Here is a 21,464-nt window from a genome sequence, read left to right as displayed (position 1 = left end):
TCTTCAGATGACAGCGTGGTGGCTGTGTGTCCATGTACAACCGGCCTCTGCTGCAGGGAAGGCAGCTTGTCAGATGACTGTAATTGCTGACCAGTTTGCCCTCTGTTGTTCTCATAAAGCAGTCTGAGGCTACAATGACCACCTCCTGAACTCACAGAGTGAGGACACATGAGCTTTGAAAATGCTCTTAACTTTGTGCTACTGCACTTTCTCCTGATGATTAAAAATAAATAATCAGAAAATGCTACTAGCAGAATATATTGAGTTGGATAATATTATGGATTTGTGTTTAATGGGAAAATGTAAAATTAGTGGTGTATACTGAAATGACTGGATATTTTTCATTACAAGGAGTTATAAATACATTATTGATCATAACTATTTTGTTTTGAAAAGGGAATACAATCATATCTTCTTGGTGTATGAAGATTTTATCCCTGCCTTGTAAAATTAGTGACAACAGAACTTGCATGCCTAGAGGAAGAAATCCACAAAGATGGTAAGACCTTTTGCTGTGGATGATTAGAGGAGACAATGGTGAGATTGAGGTCAAGGAGGACAGAGCATCACTTCTAGGGAAATTTGTTATTCCTTCAGAGAGCTTCTTAACTGGGCTGCTCATAAATTTTTCTTGAGTTCCTGGAGCTTGCTACTTGTAGGAACACCTAGCTTATACTATCTAGTATTGCTTCTCTCCAAATTTCCTTACAGCAGTTTACTCTGAGGAGAAATTTGTGGGTTTTTAACATACTACCCTGGCCACTGAAGTTATATCTGAACTCCTCTGTACACAATTCCCTATTTTTTAAATAATAATTTTACTAAATCTCTCATTATCTTTGATGAGGATTTTTAAACAAGTTTTCCTTGACACATACATTTCCATCCTTTATTTTTATGCTTTCAAAAGACTGAATCACCTCTGGCAAATGTGAATATAACAGATATCAAAATTGTGTCCCATTGAACTTGGGTTTACAGGATTTTTTAAAGAAATATCTCATGTAGTCATTACTAGAGCACAAAATGCCATTACTCTGTAACAAAAAAATCTAGGGCTTAGCAAGCTCTGGAAACCCATTTATGCCATACATTAGTATGCCTGGTATCATCATAGAATGTGATGCCATGATATGTGTGTGATACCATGGCATCATGGTTATATGGATAGGACAGTCTCTTAACAATAGCAGGATCTCATCAGGCCCCATGGAGAACCAGTCTCATCTGTCATTTCAGGAATATTAAATGACTACAAGGCCCTCTTAGGTCAGGATAATTTAAAGCAATCCACTAAGTTTGCAGGGAATTTGCAAGTGACATGCAATTCCAAGGAACCTAAACAAACTGTATGGCATTTATGTTAAAGCTAAGGCAATCACTCCAACCCTTTCAAAAGCAAAAATCACTTTCTGAAGTTCAATTTTGGGTGTCTGATATTGAAAGGGCCTTGTTTTAATAAAGAGCTGCAAACCAAATGCACCAAACTCAAAACTTTTCAAACTGTGCATTTAAAACCACAGGGGTTTTTCCCCACATGCTCCACCTGCAGAAGCAGAAGATGTTGCTCTTTAAGAGCTTCACAGGAGAGCAAAAGATGAATCTTTCCTGATTCAACTCCAATTAAATTGAGAAACTGTTATTTCATTACTGTATCTGCACCAGCAATGGAGGCTTTTGCTCCTCTTCAGGATTCTTTGTCTCCTGGCCAGGCGCAGTCTGTCTGGGAGCTGGAGGTGATAGTCTGGCAGGATCTGGAGGTGATGTGAATCTTTTCTGGCTTTTCAGTGGGCTGGGTATACCTCACTCTTCCTAGGACAGACCCTAGACCTCGAATGACAGTGGCTGCAATTAGTGTTTCCCACCAAAAGAAAACAAGAGATGAGGCTCCAGGGACTGGGTTCTGGAGGGTACCTCTTGGACCACAGGGACGGAGAACAGAATGTCCAGGACATCAGGTTTTAAAGAACAAACCATGGTACCAAAAGGTACAATGTTTTCCTCATGTGTGGGGCAACATACCTGTGTGCAACAGGGAGTGGGAAGCTGGGTTATCTACACTAGAGGGGGGTGCTATTTTGCAGGAACATGGACTATCCCCAACAGCTCTGCTTGGCATCTCTCCCCCAGGAGATGGATGTGTCAGTGTGGAGAGAAGCAGGGGCAATACTAGAAGTCTGGCCCTCCTGCCTGGTACCTGTCCCCATGAATGGTATGAGGAAACAGGGACAAAACAAAACCTCTGCCTTTGGGCAGTCTTATCCATTTAACCATGAAAGCCTCTGTTCTGGAGCTCTCCCTGTTCTTCCAGAAAGGGACAGGACTAAGCAGGAGCCTGCTGCCATGACAGTTGACCAGGCTGCTACGGGGCTGATGGCCAGGATGCCGTTGAGTAGTGGTGAGGATATCCTGGGAGGACATCCTAGGCAGCTTAGAGGGTGATGGCTAAGCCTTTGTGGGGCTGCCAGCTGCTGCCGTGAGGATGGTGGTGGGGATGCTGCCTCAGCTGTGGTGGGGCTGACGGCTGCTGCCATGCGGTGGTGTCAGGATGCTGTGGAGGTGGCGGTGGATGCTGCCTGGGCTGTAGTGGGGCTGGTGGTGAAGCCGGTGTTGTGCTGACAACCGGGCAGCCGCGCAGCTGCCGGCTCGGCTGCTCCTGGGGCGAAGCCTGCGCCACTGTGGGGGTGACAGCGAGGGGAACATCGCGCAGCCGAGCGGGCGCACTTCAGGCCGGAGTTGCTGGGGGGCCGGGCGGGGACACTGAGCCGGCCCCTCCGCCGCCACCTGCCCCGCGCCCCCCGCGGCCCCGCCCCGGTCCCACGGGCGGCGGCGGGGGTGTCTCAACCGGGGGCGCGCGGGCGGAGGAGGAGGAGGAGGAGGCGGGAGGAGGAAAGCGGCAGCAGCAGCTCTCGGGAGGAGCCTGTCCACCGTGAGACAGCATATTCAGCCGGTGGCGGCGGTCCTGCCGCAGCGGCGGGCGGCACGGCTCGGCTCGGCTCGGCTCGGCTCAGCTCGGCACGGCGGGGCGCAGCTACTGGCAGCAGCCCTTCAGTCAGCGGGGCATCCCTCTGCTCCCCCGGCGGCGAGGGCTCGGTAAGGGCTGCAAGGCGCCGGGAGCGAGGGCTCGGTGAGAGCTGCAAGGCGCCGGGAGCCGCTCCGCATCTCACGGGCGCCGGCGGAGGTGAGGCACCCGCGGGGCGGCAGGGCCGGACCGGAGGGGCGAGACCGGAGGGGCGGGTGGGGGCTGCCCTTGGGCCCGGCGCTGGCGGCGGCGGAGCGGGGCGGAAGCCGCTCCGCGGGATGCGCAGCGGCCGCGGAGCCTGGTGCGGCCGCCGGAGGCACTCCCCGGGCAGGCGGCCCGGCCAGGCGAGCGGGCATCCCCGGCTGGGCGAGCGGGCATTCCAGCTGGGCGAGCGGGCATCCCGGCTGGGCGAGCGGGCATCCCGGCTGGGCGAGCGGGCATCCCCGGCTGGGCGAGCGGGCATCCCCGGCTGGGCGAGCGGGCATCCCGGCTGCTGGGCGAGCGGATATCCCGGCTGGGCGAGCGGGCATCCTCGGCTGCCCGGGGGAGCCGGCCGGCCCTCGCTGCGGGTGGGCTCTGGCGGCTCTTCGGCGGGAGGGCTGCGGTGAGCGAGTCTCGCCGGCCTCGGCACCTGCTCCGGTCCCTGGGGCGCCTCTCGGCCCCGGCTGCGAGTGGCGGCCGCAGGCTCCCAGCTGGTGCCTGAGCGCCGAACAGCTTAAAGCAAAAGGGGGTGGTAAAAGTTTTTCAGCTATAATTCTTCACACAGCGTAAGTGGTAGCAGGTTTGCTGAAGTCCAGGACGACAGCGGACAGTAAATAGGTCTTTCCCCCTTCTTAAGGTCATTCCCTAAAAGGGTGAGAGAAGGAGGGAGTCAGCCAGAGGCCTTTTTTCACTGATAGTCCAGTGAAATAGATTTTCAAAAGGATGTTATTGCAGTTACATCATCCTGGGAATCCCCCATGGTCAGCAGAGAACATAAGGCCCCAGATTTCCTAGACAATGCCCCTGTTTTATGGACTGAAACAAAGTTTGTTTTTCTGTCAATATTGCCCTTGACAGAAAGTACAGATTTGAACTATGAATGCATATAACATAAGGATTCTTGGCAGATCAAGTAGTCTAGCCTGATAATATAGAGGGTATGAGATGGAAGGACCTGACATGAAGTTGGCATGTGACTTTGGCACCTGAAAATTTATCCTGACATACAGGGTTTTGTCAGTGCTTCACTTCTGCATGAGGACTTTAAATAACATTGGAAGTTGCACTAAATATCATGAAGCACAGGACTGCAAAACCTGTTTCAGAATGGAAAACCCAGGTCCCAGGACTGCCTATCTCCTGATGGTGTTATCAGAGCAATCGGGGAATTTAATTTCTATTACTGCCAATGGGCTTTGTTGAAGTGCCTCATTTGTTCTGTTCTGAGGCTTTGTTGAAGTGCCTCATTGCCAAGTTAATGGGGAAAAGTTACATGTTTGCTATTCTGACTCTTTTAGGGTCTTTTTTTTTGTTGTTGTTGTTGTTTTTATTTTTCATTTGAGATGGCATCTCTAGTAACATTCTCCATATTTAGTGAGGGCAGATAAAATTCCTTTTATAATTCCTCTGCAGCACTTTTCTGCAAGGATGTGTTTCTTCAATACAAACCTTGGGGCTGCATCTGGGTCTTCTCCCCATGGGAGTGCTCACTGTGACACCAGTGCATCCTCTGCTTTGTTTTCTTTTCCCAAAATCATCCATTTATAGTCCGTAAAAATACAAAATGTGTTGTCCTTCTGTACCTTCTCTGTGAACAGACTGTTTTGAAGTTTGGGTCTTACCATCATCCTCCTTGTTGAGCAGGACTTCTGAGGGCCAGGTATGTGAAGATCCAAAAGATGGTTTAGAGTTAGATTAGCTAGATTTCTCTCAACTCTAAGCACTTCTGCCTCTAATTAATCTACCATAAAAATTCACTAACTGTAGTGCTGCCTTATCCACAGTTTAGGAGAGGAATCTTTAAAGGGGCAGCAATAAACCCCACCTTACACAGGCTGTGATTACTGGAAGTTTGTACCCAGCAGATCTTAAATTAAGAATCTGACCTTCTAGCTCTTTCTATAGAAGGAAGGGCAGTGAGCTGCCCTCCTTTGTGATGCCTTTCAGTGGCTATTTTTTTTTCATTATTGAAATGTGTTTGTTTTTCAGTGTATTTTTCCAAGTTCAGGTTTCTGGTTCCTGTTATGCCTCTCATAGATAAAAGCCATGCTTTAGCAGCTGTCTTCAGGGTAGGTACTCTAAACCATGCAACAAGCTGCCTTACCTGCCTTATTTTCAAATAAATTAAAACAGATTCAGTCCCTTGGTCATCTTTTCTTTAGTAAGACAGGTTTCAAAAAGCATTCCTTGCTGCCCTCTGTTTTCCAGCATGTGAGAAGAGAGAGGAGGAATACTAGATAGAGCTGGCTGCTCTGTCTGACAGGCTGTGTTAGAGGAACCACCATTGCAGGATATTGGACAATGATGTGAAATCGGCTGGGAGGGAAAAAGATAAGGGATTGAAATAGAAAAAGCACAAGGGTATAGAAAGGCAGTATTGTTCTTGAAAGCTTTACTTACTCCTGCTGGTGAATCAGTTAATCATGTGGTATCTTTCAGCTCCTCAAACTTAACTTCTTGCAGAGATTTTAAACAATTTGTGGTCACTCTCTAGGACTACTCAGGCTTATTAACCAGGGCTATGCCTCAAGTGCCCTGTTGAGCTTCTTTGGCTTGGTTTGACCAGCAGCAGAAGTAGTAATTTGCAATTTTTCAGAGTTACCAACACCTAGTGCCAAAATGAGTTGCTGCTTGGAGTTGGTGGTGGGAAGTTAACAGAATGATCCTCCTTGTCATTTCCCTGGGCTTTAATTTTTAGAGAAGTTGGAGGAAAGTAACACCGAAATCCTTACTGAGGTGCACAGGGTAATTCCTATCTGCAGAGATAAAGTCTCAGGCCTTCTGCAGCCATAGTCAGACATAATGACCTCTCAATGCAATACTCATCTGATACTTCCCAATTTTATTTTAAAAACCTTAAATGAAACAAAGCATAATGACTCTAGATGTAATTTGTGTTTAAAAGGGACATTCTCCAGTCAAAATACTTATGGAATATGATGGCAAAATGCCCTTAGTACAGATGCAACATGTGTTAGTGAAACTGTGCTTTTGCCAGTGCTGCAGCTTTATTTCTGTTTCTCAGAGCAACACAAGTCCTGCAGGTGAGTAGACATTTATGTGTCCATATGGGGGCTTGCATAGCAGATGAGGGCTCGAATGGTCTTCCACTCAGCTGTTTGTAGGCAGGAAGAAATGGTAATGCAGGAATGGTATTGCTTAACAAAAAGACCCTGACTCAGTCTAAATCTTAGATTGATGCAATATGTCCCTTTGCTACTTGCTAATAATCCATCTAAAAGTGTGCTAGCTCTTTTTAGTTAGAGATGACATTGGGAGCTGTTGTTCACTTGGCCATCTGCAAGCCTCAAAATAAGACAGTATACATGAGCTTGCTCCCCCAATACTGTTCATTTTACGTGGCTTCATCTTGCCAACTTTTCTGGGAAAATGGCTACTTCCAGGCAGATGGCAGGAGCTGCAGGAAGCTGTGAAGCAGACTAATGTGTGAGCCACTTGATCCTGCAGATACAATACACCTCTGATAATCTGTGATGGGTGATGTACCAACTCATCCTGAGCTTAAAACTGTACCCCTTCTTTTTTTTACTGTGCATTTTCAGCACTTTTCGTTGTACCTTTTGAGGCAAAATCCTGCTGATGAGTATCTGGGAGTGCAGTGCAACGTGGAGAAGGCATGGGGCAGGAGTAATGGTTTCTTGAAGCCTTTTGTGGGCAGCACATTCTAACTCCATGCTCAAGTTTAAGGACAGAGGTCTCAGCCCTATCACTGAGACAGTAATGACAGTAATGGGAGTTTCTCTCTGACTTCTCTGGTGGTGAACTGAGCCTGTAGAGTGGTGGCAGAAGTCAGCTGCCCTCATTGTTTGAAAGCCATGACACTAATGAAGGAAACACTATTGGAGGAAATGAGAGCTTTGCCTTGACTTAACAGAGTTTTTATGAGTCCCTGTCTAACTGCTGCATTGACCTGTGTGTAGGTCTGTGTTACCTGATGAATAATAGCTGCTGAGATGTCTCTTGTGATTCTTGGCTCTTAATTGTACAGTACAAGTACATGTTTTATATTTAACGCAGCTCCCATGCATGTGAATCAGCTGATCTGAGAGACAAGTTACATCAACCTGAGGAACAGGCCTCCTGGGAGTCCATCTGGAGCAGAGCAGTTCTACCCTGTGTGTTCCCCACATGCTGGCTGACTGTTCCTTAACTTGGCCCTAGAATAATTAATCAATAATTTGATTAAAGGAGAAGGCTCATTTATTGCCACTCAGCAGAAAACCATGACAGAAGGAATCTTTTAAGGGCCTAACTTTTTGTTTGTGAAGTGATATCTTTTCTTCACATTTCCTTTCCCTCTTGCTATCATTCTTTGAGGTTTACCCTTTTCTCTTTTACTCAATACTTGTCTTAACACCATATTCCCTTCTTGCTGGCCTTCCTTCCCCTCCCCTTTGTTTTCTCTCCCTAGCATAGAAATGATATTAGTTCCTTGGTCTTTTCTCCCTCCAGCTGTGATGTGGTACAAATAATTCCAAATCCTGCTCCTCAGTTATTAATTTTTCACTTCAACCCACCAGAAAGATGCAGTGTGTTTTGTGTTAAAACAATGGGGAGTTATAGTAAGGCAAAGACACAAAACTGCCTAGTATGACTAAATAGAAATAAGTATAATAGAGGATCTATTTTGTATCTATTTATATCACTTTATATCAAGCCTTCCTTGATTCTAACACTTCAGGCTGAATTTGAGAGAAAAAGCTATGCTATGTTAGTACTGAAACTATGCCGTGTTAGTATTGAAAGTTAGTGTTGTAGGTCTCAGACCACATGCTGGGAAAATATGGATTTCTCTTGCCTTAAACTATTCAGCCCTTCTGTTTTGTACCCATTAAAACAGATCTTAGCTTTTAAAGGGCATAGAGAGTCATATAAAATCCTTACTATTCAAGGCATGCCCTTGTTTCGTGTTTTGCACATTAGGCAACCACTGTTAGGATCAGAGTGGTTACCAGGTCACTTGGTAATTGGGGCAAAGACATTTCAAATGATTGCTGTTATATATTTCCAGAAATTAAAATATGTAATAAAGCAGGGTTACAGGAAAAAAAAACCCAACAAACAAAAAACAACAAAGCAAAAGACCAACCCAGACTGTCTCTAATGTTTTCTTATATTTGAACCTGTCTGTCCTGGTTTAAAGACTATTCCACTGACATTGAGCTTTTAAAAGAATTTCTTCTCAGATTCTCAGAGCACAAAGTTGGGGGACTGTCTAAACTCAAGTGACTTATTTCATAATACATGTTTATCTTCTCTTTAAGTAATATGAAAGATTTGCATTTTCATTAATCTCACTATTCAAAGTCATATGACATTGTTGTTTCTTTCATCAGTTTGTTTCTAGTAACATTTTAAGCAATTGCTGAACCAGAAGGAGGTTTGTATCATAATTCTGATTTATTTCAGATCTTAACTTGCCCCTAAATGAATTAATTCTTTGTCCTTTTTCTCTCAAACTGCTCATAAAACTTCGTCACACGCTTATAGCACTTTGTTACAGACTATCAACTTCTGCCAGTCTTCATTGCCTAGGAACACAAATTACTTCTGCAAAAAACTGAGAAAAGATAGTTCAGATTATATGTGCTGATGACTGTAAACTGTGTTGTGCATCAAACAATGAATGGCTTAAAAATCTATAACCTTTTGGAATGAAACAAGAAATTTGACCTAAATCATACCCCCTAGTGTGCAGTTAGCTATTCATGTACATAATCTGCTGCACTTGGCAAAGCCTGTGAATATTGTTTTCTTGCCTTTCACTATCTCCACAGTAGTAATAATAATACAAGAAAAATTGTGCTGATGGGATAGGAGGGTATTGTACTGGAGACAAAATAAAAAAAACAGTGATGCCATTCTCTCTTTGTACTGAAAGAGCCCGTGGGAAAACTGTCCCTTTATTTCTCACAATATTTTCTTTTTCACAGAAAGCTGAATAGCAAGAAAATGCAGGAAAGCCTAGCTTCTCAGCCTTTAAGGGCCTCTGAAAATATTTTAAAAACACATTGTGCAAATTCATTACTTTGATAATTATAAATTAAAGAGCCTTAAGATTTTTCCCTTATGCTTAAAGCATAAAATTTAAAAGATGACAGTAAATTATACTCTTTGTTAGGGGCTAAGATGGAAAAAATTCTGTGTTTCAGCCTTACTACTGATGCTGTCCACACCTTTTACAGCAGCCTTTATATATCTAACACTTATTGGGTTTTATTGTTTACTTATCAGTGACTTCGGGAACAGGGAAATTAGACTCTAGACTTCCACATTGACAAATAGAGCAGTCTTTCTGAACAAAATTATAATAAAATGTAGCAGTAATATTAGTTAATACTAGTGTGGCTTTTGAAGTCTTTAAATGGAGTTCATGTCTCCTCAGTGTTCATTCAGTAAAGTTTAATTAAGTTTAATTTTTTCCCAAGAAAGTTTATGATCTCACTAAATCAAGTGATGAATTAGGAGTAAGTATAATGAAAGTTGGTTGCCTCCCATTTTTTGTGTTATTTTTCTTGAGGTGTTGTGTATGTGTGTATATGTCAATAAGACTGCTGTGCTTTCTCATATCATGTAATGTCCACTTTTGCTAAAGGATTAACTTTAACTATTACCCAATTACTCCTTGCTTCTCTCTGGTTCTCTCTTCTGATACTGCAGTGATATGTAGTTTAACAGTTTAACAGTTTGATGTGGCTGAAAACCAGACATGGGTCATTTCTAGTTGCCTTGTGGACCTTCAGTGGCCCAATATTTTGACAGCCACTAGTAAATGCTGATATATTTTCCAAAACTGCCTGTATCACCTTCCCCAGAGAACTGGTGGTCTCTAACTGATGTCTTGGTTTCAAATTCTGGAGCCAAGGTCCTGGCACAATGGGCCATGCTTCAGGAGGTGTCCTGCAGTGTGCTCCAGGGATGTGATTGCCCCACAGTTTGGGACAGGGACTTGTTTGCTTTTGCTCTCAGTCAGCCCATTTTGCAAACCTTCTTCTCAGTGGAAGCCAGGGTATTTGAGAGATATGTGTCGGGGCGGGAAGAGAAGAGCTCATGCGCAGCCACCATTGCCTTTGTAGGAGGCTGTGCCTAAAGTGCAGAGCATGTCCACATCTTAAACCTGGGATGCATACTTGAATTCCCTAAACTGGAAGTTCTTATGGTGCCTGGGAAGCTCAGCTGCATCTAAACTGAGAAAATGGTATGGAAACAGAAACTAAAATTGCTGTCCTCAAAATCAGCTTGGCTCTCACCTGGCTCCTGAAGCACAGGAAGTCTCTTAACTCACTTTTTTGCTCTTTTCTGATGTGTTCTTACCCTTGAGCCCCCAACTCAACAGCCAATGTGTCCAATCTGTCTCTCTGAGGCTGCTCTATCTAGTTCATCTCTAGTTCCTCAAGCCCATCTGCAGACTGTGCGCTCCATGCTGAGCTGCACCGGACAGCATCTGCATCTGGTTTTAATGGGACTCACCTAATGTAAAGGAGTCTCAGGTAATTTTACTTTTGCTTAGAGATATTTGCCTTCCTCTGTGCTCTGCCCAGCAACCTATATGTCTTCTGCAGTAAGTACCTTTCCAGTCTTTCCTGCTGAAGTTGCTTCACATAAGTCTATAAAGTTTCTCTGAGTGCAACAGAGCCTGTGGGAGAAATAGAAAAGACTCTTCATCACCGTGCTTCAAATGCTCGGGAAGAAACAGGAATCCTTGGCTCCAGATACTAAATACAGCATTGTGTTGTAAACTAAACAGTCACTGTGTATAATATAAACTAACCCTGAAACAAAGACTAGAACCCAGGGGCCTCTGTTAGGGATTAATGTTCACTCTCTCGCATCTGCTTCTTCTGGTCCAGTGAATCTTTGCAGAAAAGAAATTAATAGAAAATAGCTTCAATGATTAAGAATGCAATCTCCATTCCTCCAGTCCTTCTCACTCATTAGCCAGCAGTCACCCTAGGAATGTGGGTTTCAGTCTTCTCAAGACAAAAAATGTCCAATCCCCCCCAAAACAAACCACAAACAAACAAACAAACAAACAACCCCCAAAACATGTTTCTCCTATTTGGATGGAATGCTTTAACCACAGAAAAGGTAAATGGAAGGCATAGATTTCTTGATTCTTAGTCCTCTCTCATATTCAAATTCTTTGCACACGTCCTTTACATTATGCTGTTAGACATCTGCATTTATCATCTTGCCTTGTTATCTGGCCATACCTTTTTTCTCTTCTGTCAGTCAACAGGGATATTTGGCTAATGTAAGCTTTGAGCATTCATCTTGCTATGTTAGTACCACCAGATAAGCCCTGGCAAGTACAAAGAGAATGACAGTGTTGTTTATTCTACTTTTTGAGAACTTTCTGTATATTTCTTACAGCCAAGGCTCTTCCCTGCTTTCTAAATCTTAAGCTGTCTTGACTTCAGAGCTGAAATCAATATGTAATATTTTTAACCTAGTTACATCCTTACAGACATCAGCTGCAAAGCAATGCATATTTTGTTATAAGAAAGAAATGTTATGTGGGTAAGTCTTCCAGCAAAACCTGTGTGTTGGCAGCATAGCTTGTTCTTTGATGTCTCTCTGGCACTTGTCATAACTGGGTTAAGAAGCAGACACTAGAGCATGCATTTTTCATGTTTGGGTAAATGGCTTTAAGTATCACTTTGCAGCCATGTACCACTAGGGTTATCTCAGGAGGAGGGTGGAAAAGTCAGAGGGGTCAGTTTTACCCCCCAGTGTGGAATGAAAGTACATGTTTTAATGGCTGAAATATTTTCAGGATAGAGAAAATGAGTCTTTGGTCCACTTCAGGAGAGACTAGCAGACAACATGAAACAAAATTTGATGTTAGGTTTTAGTAAATCATTAAATTTACTCCTGGGAGGCATTTTGGTACTTTTATGATGAACAAGATATTTTATATAGGTTTTGAAGAAGTGGTCATATCAATGATAGAAGCAGATATCATTGACATCTGATCATTGTATAAGAAATGCATACAAAAGAAATTGAAATCAGAGACATGAAATACAAGGCTCTTATTTTTCTAGATAGGTGACCTGCAGCTTGAGGTTTAGGTTGTTACCTCTCTCACATTATCCATCTCTAAAATCTTACCAATTTACAGCTTGAATTTGGGTGTCTTTTAATGTCAGAAAACACCTTTAAATTATCCTGTTAGGTCACAGAATCATAGAATGGCTGGAGTTGAAAGGGACCTTTGAGATCTTCTAATTCAAAGGCCCCTTCAGTAGATAGAGACATTTTTCACTCAGAGCTCCATCCAACCTGGCATTTAAACACCTCCAGGGATGGTGCATCCGCAGCTTCTCTGGGCAACCTGTTCCAGTGTCTCATTACTCTCACAGTAAAAGCTTTTTTCCTAATAGTCAATCTAAACCTATTCTTTTTCAGTTTGAATCTCTTTCCCCTTGTCCTGTCACTTCCAGCTGTTGTAAAAAGTCTCTCTCTCTTGTAGGCTCCTGTCAGGTACTGGAAAACTTCAATTATGTCACCGCAAAGTCCACTCTTTTCCAGGTTGAACAAGTCCAAATCTCTCAGCCTTTCCTCACAGGAGATGTACTCCATCTCTCTAATCAACTTGGTGGCCTTGTCTGGATTTACTTCAACAGGTCCATGTCCTTCCTAATAGCCAATCTACTGGGGCCCAGAGCTGGATGCAGCACTGCAGGGGGGTCTCACTGGGGCACAGTAGAGGGGCAGAATCCCCTCCCTCACCCTGCTGGCCACACTGCCTTTGGTGCAGCCCAGCTTGGTTTGGCCTTCTGGGCTGTGAGTGCTCATTGCTGGGTCGTGTCCAGCCCTTCATCCACCAGCACCACTAGGTCCTTCTCAGAAGGGCTGCTCTTGATCTGTTCATCCTGCAGTTCCTCTCTGGAGCAAGCTGGGAAATTCACGGAAAAAACACAGTGCAACAAGAGAGACCAGTTAATGTGTGGGGAATGTAGAGTCACAAAAACTGGAATGTTTTTATGTCCATTCCCAGCCATATACAGAGCCACATATGGAATCCTGGGTATTATTGCAGCCAAACAGTAAAAGAGAACAGTAAAAGAGAACAGAGACAGAAGCTGATAGAGAGGACAGCGACCAAGAATGCTTAGGAATATTCTATTCTATGAGATCTAAATGTTGTCAAGCATGCAAGTGGTTGCTCTGTTAAAAACATCTGCTCTTTGTAACTGGGGCACAGTCCTCAGTCAGATCCCCAGGAAATACAAATCAGTATTGGCTTCTGCATCATTGAGGACTGTCTCACAGAAGCACATCTGAGACCATTGTGCAGTTATAACTGTGCTCATTAATGCTTATTGAGAGAAAATACAAGACATTTGAACCTATATAAAATTCAGTTTTCTTTGAGGTGATATGTACAGTTGTTTCTGTGGAATTCAGTATAAAGGGAGCATATTTGGTGCAAGATGTGCAGCAGTTTTGCTAGAGTGACATGGTTAGTATGAGTCCTTGAGTTCATTCTGCTCCTTGCTGGAACGTTGTGTGTTTCTTGCTCACCTCCAGCGAGTTGTTGCCAGCACCTTCTTCCCTTCAACTTTGACGGGTCTTCCATGGCACAAGGTTTCTTTCATGCCTCGTGAAGGCTGACCTAGAACAGAGCCTAGATGGAGCTAAAGAATAAAGTAGGTATTTATGAGGAGGCCTCAATAGATCCACCTTGGGCAGTACAAGAGCCCAGCCAGGGCTACACTCAAGATGAACCCAAAATGGCCACAAAATGGACAACCGGTCACAGGGTTTCACACGTTTTTAAGTTCTGGTGCATTAGCACATTGGAGTTAATTGTCTGATTATAGCTTTAGTTTATGAAGTCCCATCCTTCTTGTTTTTCTCTCTTCATTCTTTGTTCTTTATGCACTTGGGCCTGAGATTTGGATCATTTTTCCTTGGTCCCCAGCTAGAGAAGGAATTGTTTTGTTTTCTATTCTGTGAAGAGAGCTTGCCATCCCCTTATATGAAGCTCAGAACTACACACTAAAGCAGCACAGAATCAAAAAAAGTGAAAGCTAAAACCTGAGGCATCATGTTGGAATTGAAAAGATCATGGTAAATTTAAGAGACTAGAGGGGTATGAGAGAAAGGGATGATATGAAGGTATTGCTTCATTGGTTCTACTCCTGGTGTTGGAAGAATGGGCAGTAGTAGAGTTCTGCTCATGTGCTGCTTCGTGAAAACCCTAAAATTCTGCTGAAACTGAGTTTTTGTAGTAGGGCTGTTATGGAAGAACAAGAGTGAAAAGATTAAATGGTAATAGATTGTAAGGGATGTGCAACTGAGCACTTGTGGGTACATATCTTATACCCTGTCAGCATCGAAATAAATAGGCTAGAGATGTGCTGACCTGTTGCATAGCAACCAGGAGGAAGCACAGAACCTAATCTCTGGATGCTTGTGATTTGTAAACCTTTACAGAACAAAGTACAAGACCTTTGCCCATCTGCTAGAAATGTTCAGAAGCTGAAGGATAAAAATGGTGCATTCCCTGAAATGTAACACTTCACAACCATTTTTATTTATAGATAAATACACAGATGCAGTGTAAAAAGCCTGACTGTTTTGCCTCAAGGTTATGTAGAAAAAATACTTAGTCTCTCCAATTTTACTTAGCGTTTTCCTGAATTCATCACACACAGGAGATTCCTTTAAATGCTGCAAATGCTGAGTTTTTGCAGCTGCAAATATTTGCTCATTGTTGTGATTTCATAAACATTGATATGCCCATTTAGCAAAATTATTTATGTTATTCGACTGAAGTCAAGTACAAATTCTGATGCATGATGAAAAGAGGCACTCATGTTTATTTAAAAATTGCTGTTGAGATGCTTCTAGCCCCTCTTGCCCATTTGAAGTGTGTTTCAAACATTATTTTCAAATGAATGTGATGCATTAGAATGCATTTATACTAGGGTAGCAACTCCCTCTGGTTTCTTGCAGACCAAAGCTATTTATCTGCTTTGTACAGTTTCATACTTCGCATGCACACTTTACAGTTCTGGAAGTCATAGGTAGGTCTCATGGGAATTTTTTTCAATTGAAAAAATCTATGATATTTCTAGCTGTAGGAAAGATGTTAATTTGCACCAAGTAGAGATAAATAGGTATGTTATAGAAATGAATCATTTTTTTCCAGTGGAACACTTCATATGTCAGAGCTTCAATAGTAATAGTACTCCCACTCTGTGAACCCCTTCTTTAAAACCAGAACCACTGAGTAATATATTTTATTGTGCAACATCCTTTGCATTTTGCACAAATATGTTTTGCAGTTTTGGACTCAAGTAACGGGCTATTTATGAAGGCATATGAATAATACATGTACAGCATCTCTAAATGATAGATGCTGCCTATTTATTTCAGAGAAGTTCATTAATGAATCAATTATTTATAATTAGTTATATAGGATGACTAATGCCATATGTAACAGTATTTAATGAACCCCCTTGGTAATTGCAACAGAGATAATAACAAAAAAGACAATACAGGAAGTCACAAACCAGGAAAGACCTCAAGGCTCATGAAAGGTAAAGTTTCTACTCCTTTTGGAAAATTTCTACTTTAGTGCAGCCTACTGAATGAACACCATGTAAAAATCCTGCAAACACCAAAAAGCAGTAAAATCTGTAGGCTTTTTTATGTGCTACCAGATTTGGAAACTTAGGTTCCTTTTTAGATGAGCTTGGCAAAAGCATGCAGGCAAAAAGCTATCCTAGCAAATACAAAGAACAGGCTGGAAGAGAAGGGAGATCTTACATGCTATTTAATTTTTCTACTTAAAAAGTGCACTGTTGTAATTGTCTTTTTATTTTATTTGATATACATTGGGCATTTTGGGGCTTATTTTTTCCTATATTTAGTCTACATACACACGTACACAGCTTCCAACTCTTGATACCTGTTCTTCTGGTTTGATTACTCTAACAAGTATCAACTTATTGGTACTGCAAATCAAGTAAAACTGATTACATACCTGTGACTGTTCCTGCTGTTAGGTGTTTGTAGAAATGCTTTGAAAAAATATGTGCTCAAATGTTGTGCTATTGATCATTGATAAAGACCTTGTAGCTTGTAAAGCTGTAGTAAAACTGGCTTGCACCTCTAAAAGTAATTGCATGGGGTTTAGTCCAGTCGAGAATAAAATGCTGTTTGCACATTTACATTCTTACTGCTACCACAAATGAGATGGTTGTGAGATGTGGGATGTGGGATGAGCTTAGGGGAGTAGTTTGGCATATGTTGTGTACAGCAGAGAAGTTTGTGCAAACATCATTATTATTTTAAGATTAATGTAAATTGTCTTTCAAATATCTTGTTTCATACAATGACAAGCAAAGAGGAACTGCTGGGAGCATTGTAAGGACAGAATTCTTCTTACCCTGTCTGAGACATTTACAATGGAGATTTCTAGAACTTAATGTTGATCACCCAGGGCCCTTTATTATCATTAAAGAGGAATTGGTGACTTTGGGGCCTGCTTGATCTTAGCTGCTTTTAAACCTCTGCTTTAAGAAAAGTGGAATCACGTCCTAGGATACCCAGACTCTTCTGATGTTACCTGTACTGATGGTAGGAATAGCTCTGCATGCACACTGTGGGCATCCAGGCTACTGTGAGCTAAGCCAGAAGATGGTGAAGTCCCAGAAAGCAGTCCCTGGAAGCCAGTGCTGCATGTGCCCAGGGCTGGGGAGCTTCCATCCCGCTGGGTCTGGTGCGTAAATGGAATTAACTGTGTTTCCAAGAGGGCCTAAGAGGGGACCCTGAGGCATCTTTATTGCACATGAGGAAAACTGACATCTTGAAATGGAGCACTCCATTTCATCAAAAGGCATGCCATGAGGAGCCAATTCCTTTCTTCAGTATCTCAAAGGAAGGAGAATTTTCTCCAAGTATTGGGAGTTCAGGCTGGTGCTCTCTGTGCAAGGTCCTGATAACAAGAACCTGTGCTAGCATGTGTGGTAAGCTCTTCTGCAGTGGGAGGACTCTCTCCCCTTTTAAATCCATGACAATAAACTGGGCCAAACAAATAAAAATTGATCTAAGATTATGCATCTCCCTTGAACAGGGGAGCCTCAGTCTGTTGCTCTGATACAATTGTTTCTACACTTACTCAACATTCTGTGTGTTTGCTCCTCTCTGTTCCTTCTCCCACACAGGGGATTTAATTGCTTCAGTACAAAATGTGCTCCTTAGGGAGTCCTCTGACCAGTGCATTCTCCCAGGCTGGAGATTAGGTTGTGCATAAGCCTTGGGCTGTCATTCTGCACCACAGAGAATGTTAAAAGTAAATCTCTTTTACTGTTTGCCTTTATCTCTCTTGGTGTGGTGTGCCTTTTGGCACTCAGAATAGCTCTTATTGGAAATTTGGTCCCAGGAATGAAGTGTTAACTCCATGGTTAATGCCAAGCAGAGTGATAAGTACATTTGCCTCCTTGCTTACCAGCTTGCTGGCATCTAAGAAAGGTGGTTACATACTCTTGGTGTTCAATTTGTGCTAAAAATTGTAAATAGCCAGTCTGCAGGTTGGTAAGCTGTCTGGGGGGCTCAGGCATGACTATAATATATTCAGGATGAAAGTCTATAACTGAGCTCTGGCAACATTCTTTGAAAGAAATTTAATACATCCTCTTTGTAGTATGTAAGATCTATTTTGTTAAAAATAGAGCAATGTTATAATAGGATTTGATCACCCTGACTGGAGCATTGTAAAAGAGGGGCCAGGCACTAAACCATTGATGCTCAAATCAGGGGAGAAGCTAGTTAGCTTCCCTGACATTAAGGGAATGAATTTTTAGAAAGCCATTCATTGATATCTGACAAACAGCTTGAAAGGGATGCCAAACCCTCAGGGTTTCTGTCAGTAGCCTTAAAATGCATTTGCATATTTTTTGCATGGAAACGGGAGCTCTCTCTCTGTTGCCAAACTGCCGAACTAAAAGGATGAAAAAACTCTGTCTAATCCAAAGGGCTCTGAGGGGTAACTTCATAATCAGAATTCAAATGTGTGCAACAGATTAGGAAAATGACTTCAAATGGGATTTCAGCCATATCTAAAAGAGACACAGAAATCCTGAACAGATTGGTAGGCAAAGCATTACCTGCACTGCCATTAAAATGCTTGGTTTTTTTTCTCTGGGCATTTCTCATGTAAAAAATAGCTCACTGATGTCAGCTGATCACACAGATAATTGTTGTTTAAGATGCTACTGCTTACTTTTCCCAATAGCAAATGTAATTTTTCTTCTGACAGTTTTGATTTTCTCCAATTGATTGACATACCATTATGGATGAGAGTGATAGAGGAATAAAGAAGTGGTGGTCCTCCACATGCAGCCAGTGTATCCAGTGGTTCCACTGGCTGGAAGCTGTCCTTCCATTACCATTTGTCCTTCCTGTACCATTTGCTGGCAGCTGTTGTGGATGGAACCAGAGCCTCCTGGCCTTGAAAGGGTGCCTGGCCAGCACGGGCAGCTCTGCTGAAGTGCAGAATCTGTGACAGTGTGAGCTGGAGTTTGAGCTGCTCTTATGCCTGTCCTTTTCATGAAATGGTTTCCTTGTCTGATTCCAAATGTGATTCTGTTCTTTCCTTTAAGGAAAATGCTTGCAAAGACAACAAAGCATTTGGGGCCAAGATTGTGCTTAATGTGCAGGTGGTGTTTTGTTGGCAACATCCTCCATGTCACAGGCTAACTATCAGGCTTTTATCATTTTGAGGAGGAAGCTGATGTCTGCAGTGAAATTCATGACGGGTGAAAATGCCGTGTAATTTTTAGCAGATAATTTTACTCTCTGGTCATCCACCCATCCAGGCAGTAATATGAGTAGAGTTCTCATTATGCTAAGGGAGAGTTGACATTCAAATTTCCCATGCATCAAGTGAACAATAGACTTCCATTGCGTGTACATGGCACTGCCATTGATCTGATTGATCCGGAGTTGCAGAGGATATGATTGGTGATGTGTGAACAGGAAAAGCACAGTTAACTCTTTTCATGAATGTCTATATTAGTCAGAACTGTCCTTGAAACAAAGGCCTAATAAGAAAATCAGTATTGATACAGTTAGATTACAGTTCATAATTATTATGATGTTAGAAAATCAATAAATAATCCCTGATTTATGGATTTGTGCAACACTGGTGGGGTTTTAAAACTGTAGAAAAAGATTGGTGTATTTTCTTTAAAGATCTGGCTCTATATCTGTATAGAATTACTTTTTATTTCTTTACCCTTCATTTTTAAGGCTCATGTACATCAGTATAGACTGACAGAGATTTAAAAGACAAAGAATATTTGTGGCTTCACATCACTATTCTAAAGAAAAGTGGGTTTAAATGGTGGAAGGGGACTTTCAGTATTTCAGAAGAAATGTTTTTGCCAAGTTTGTGTGGTTGGCATCAAATCAAGAGTGTTAGGCATGTCTCCTGCCTCTTGGAAAGACGACCTGAACACGACTGTTGGCAGAGCAATGTGCTGCTTCATTAAAGAGAAATGTTGATTTGCTGGGGTTTTGAGCCTTGTCTGCAGCTTCTTGGGGGAATTGCCCCGGTTTCCCTGGAAAGGGCAGAGGAGATTCCTGGGCAGGTTAGCTCAGAGCTTGGTGAGAGTGCTCGCTGGAGGGGTGAATGTGAGAAGGATACTGAGACTGAACTGATGGTCTGTGTGGGACTGTGTTGGTGGGACAGGGGGTCCTGCTTGGCAGCTGTACAAAGCACCTGCATATGCAAAAGCTCTCCTGTTTCCATTTATTGCAAGTAAAATTATTGCTTGTCTAAGAAGTTTGGGGCTGTTTGGGGCAGCTCTGAATCTGGTACTTGGAATCTATTTGCTGATCAGAGTTCTACACTCTGGCAGAGCTGCTGAAGATCATGGAAATCAAAAGATTTTAGCTTCACTTTGAAAGCATTAAAGCATATTTTGAGCAGCAATAGGCTTGCTTCACAAAGGTAATTTTGTAATAGAGGCAGTCTGAAAATATATTCCACATTTGGTGATATTCTGGTCTAGTTTCCTGAAATGAAAATTGCGAAGAAAATATTCCACTTCCTACAATGTCAGTATAGTCCAAGGATCAGTGTTTATATAGAAATATATTTGTTGCAATTTTAGAAGCCCTCATTTTGATATAATTGACTATCCTTTTTTTTTCAGTAAATAGGGTAATCATTCAATTTTCACCTTGATTTCCATATTTTTGTTTCCAGCAGAGTCAAAATGTCAGACAAAAGTGATTTAAAAGCAGAACTTGAGCGCAAAAAACAACGTTTGGCTCAGATAAGAGAAGAAAAGAAACGGAAGGAGGAAGAAAGGAAGAAAAAAGAGGTAAATTTGCAAAACCACCTTTTAGACAGCTTATGCTTGCACAAGGGGCTTGCTGAGGTTTTGACATCTCAGTATTTTATGCCCCAAGGTATCTGTCATGTGGAATGAGATACTCAAACCCACGTCAGACTAACCTGAAAATCAAAAAGCTTATTTTTAGTCAAGAATATTGGGGTGAGGGAATTGCTTTTAAAACCACTGCACTGTCAAATGACAACAGTTTAGACAACATGATGTGCATGTGTATGGAAAAAGAAAAATTGATTTGCCACAATGCTTTTTCCTGGGCTCTCCTTCAATGGAAAGGGAGTGGAGAGTGGGGAAAGATAGAAAGAGGACTCACATTTTTTCAAGCCATTACAATCTAAATATGTCTTTTTGTACTCTGAAGACTAGTTTGATTACTAGCTAAGGTAACAGGTTTACAATTATTATTCTCCAGTAAAGTAAAACATAATTGCAATTGCATTTTCATCTTCTGGCATGGGTGCATCTTTCAGTTCTGTTAAAGTTTGATTGACATATTAGTTTATTTGTCCTTGACAATATGCATTAGGTTTATCATTAAGGGATTTGTACTTCTTTTTATTCAGTCACTTAGTGGAATAGAGGTGAGAATTGACAGGGAGTGGATATTCATTTTCATGCAAAGTCAGAGAAGCATTAAGTGATTATGCTTCCTTTCCTTCAAATGTCAACACTTACTATAGTTTAAAGCACCTGTTATCCTTTACTAATAGCTGGTTTCCTTTTAAACTGACACTTTAATATTGTACATGAATTTCATGGAATTACCGTGGAAATGTGATGTGATCCAAGAAATCAGCATTCCAGTTCTGGCTGTCTTTTTAATCTTTTTTCATTTGAGCCAC

The 21,464-nt window shown here is 42.2% G+C and overlaps 1 protein-coding gene across 1 annotated transcript in view; it reads left to right on the top strand.

Moving 5' to 3' along the window:
* The first annotated feature begins 3,046 nt into the window (after positions 1-3,046).
* DYNC1I1 (dynein cytoplasmic 1 intermediate chain 1) overlaps positions 3,047-21,464 on the top strand; it is a 185,174-nt gene continuing 166,756 nt past the window's right edge. Inside the window, exons 1-2 of the mRNA XM_084215717.1 lie at positions 3,047-3,181; positions 20,478-20,592. Of these exons, the coding sequence (XP_084071843.1) occupies positions 20,485-20,592 (108 nt within the window). The 5' untranslated portion in view covers positions 3,047-3,181; positions 20,478-20,484. The remainder of the gene's footprint in view (positions 3,182-20,477; positions 20,593-21,464) is intronic.

The sequence above is a fragment of the Fringilla coelebs genome (genome assembly GCF_963513975.1).
Source record: "Fringilla coelebs genome assembly, chromosome: 1".
Taxonomy (NCBI): Eukaryota; Metazoa; Chordata; class Aves; order Passeriformes; family Fringillidae; genus Fringilla; species Fringilla coelebs.
The sequence above is the reverse complement of the archived record's forward strand: the minus strand, read 5'-3'. Positions and strand labels throughout refer to the sequence as shown.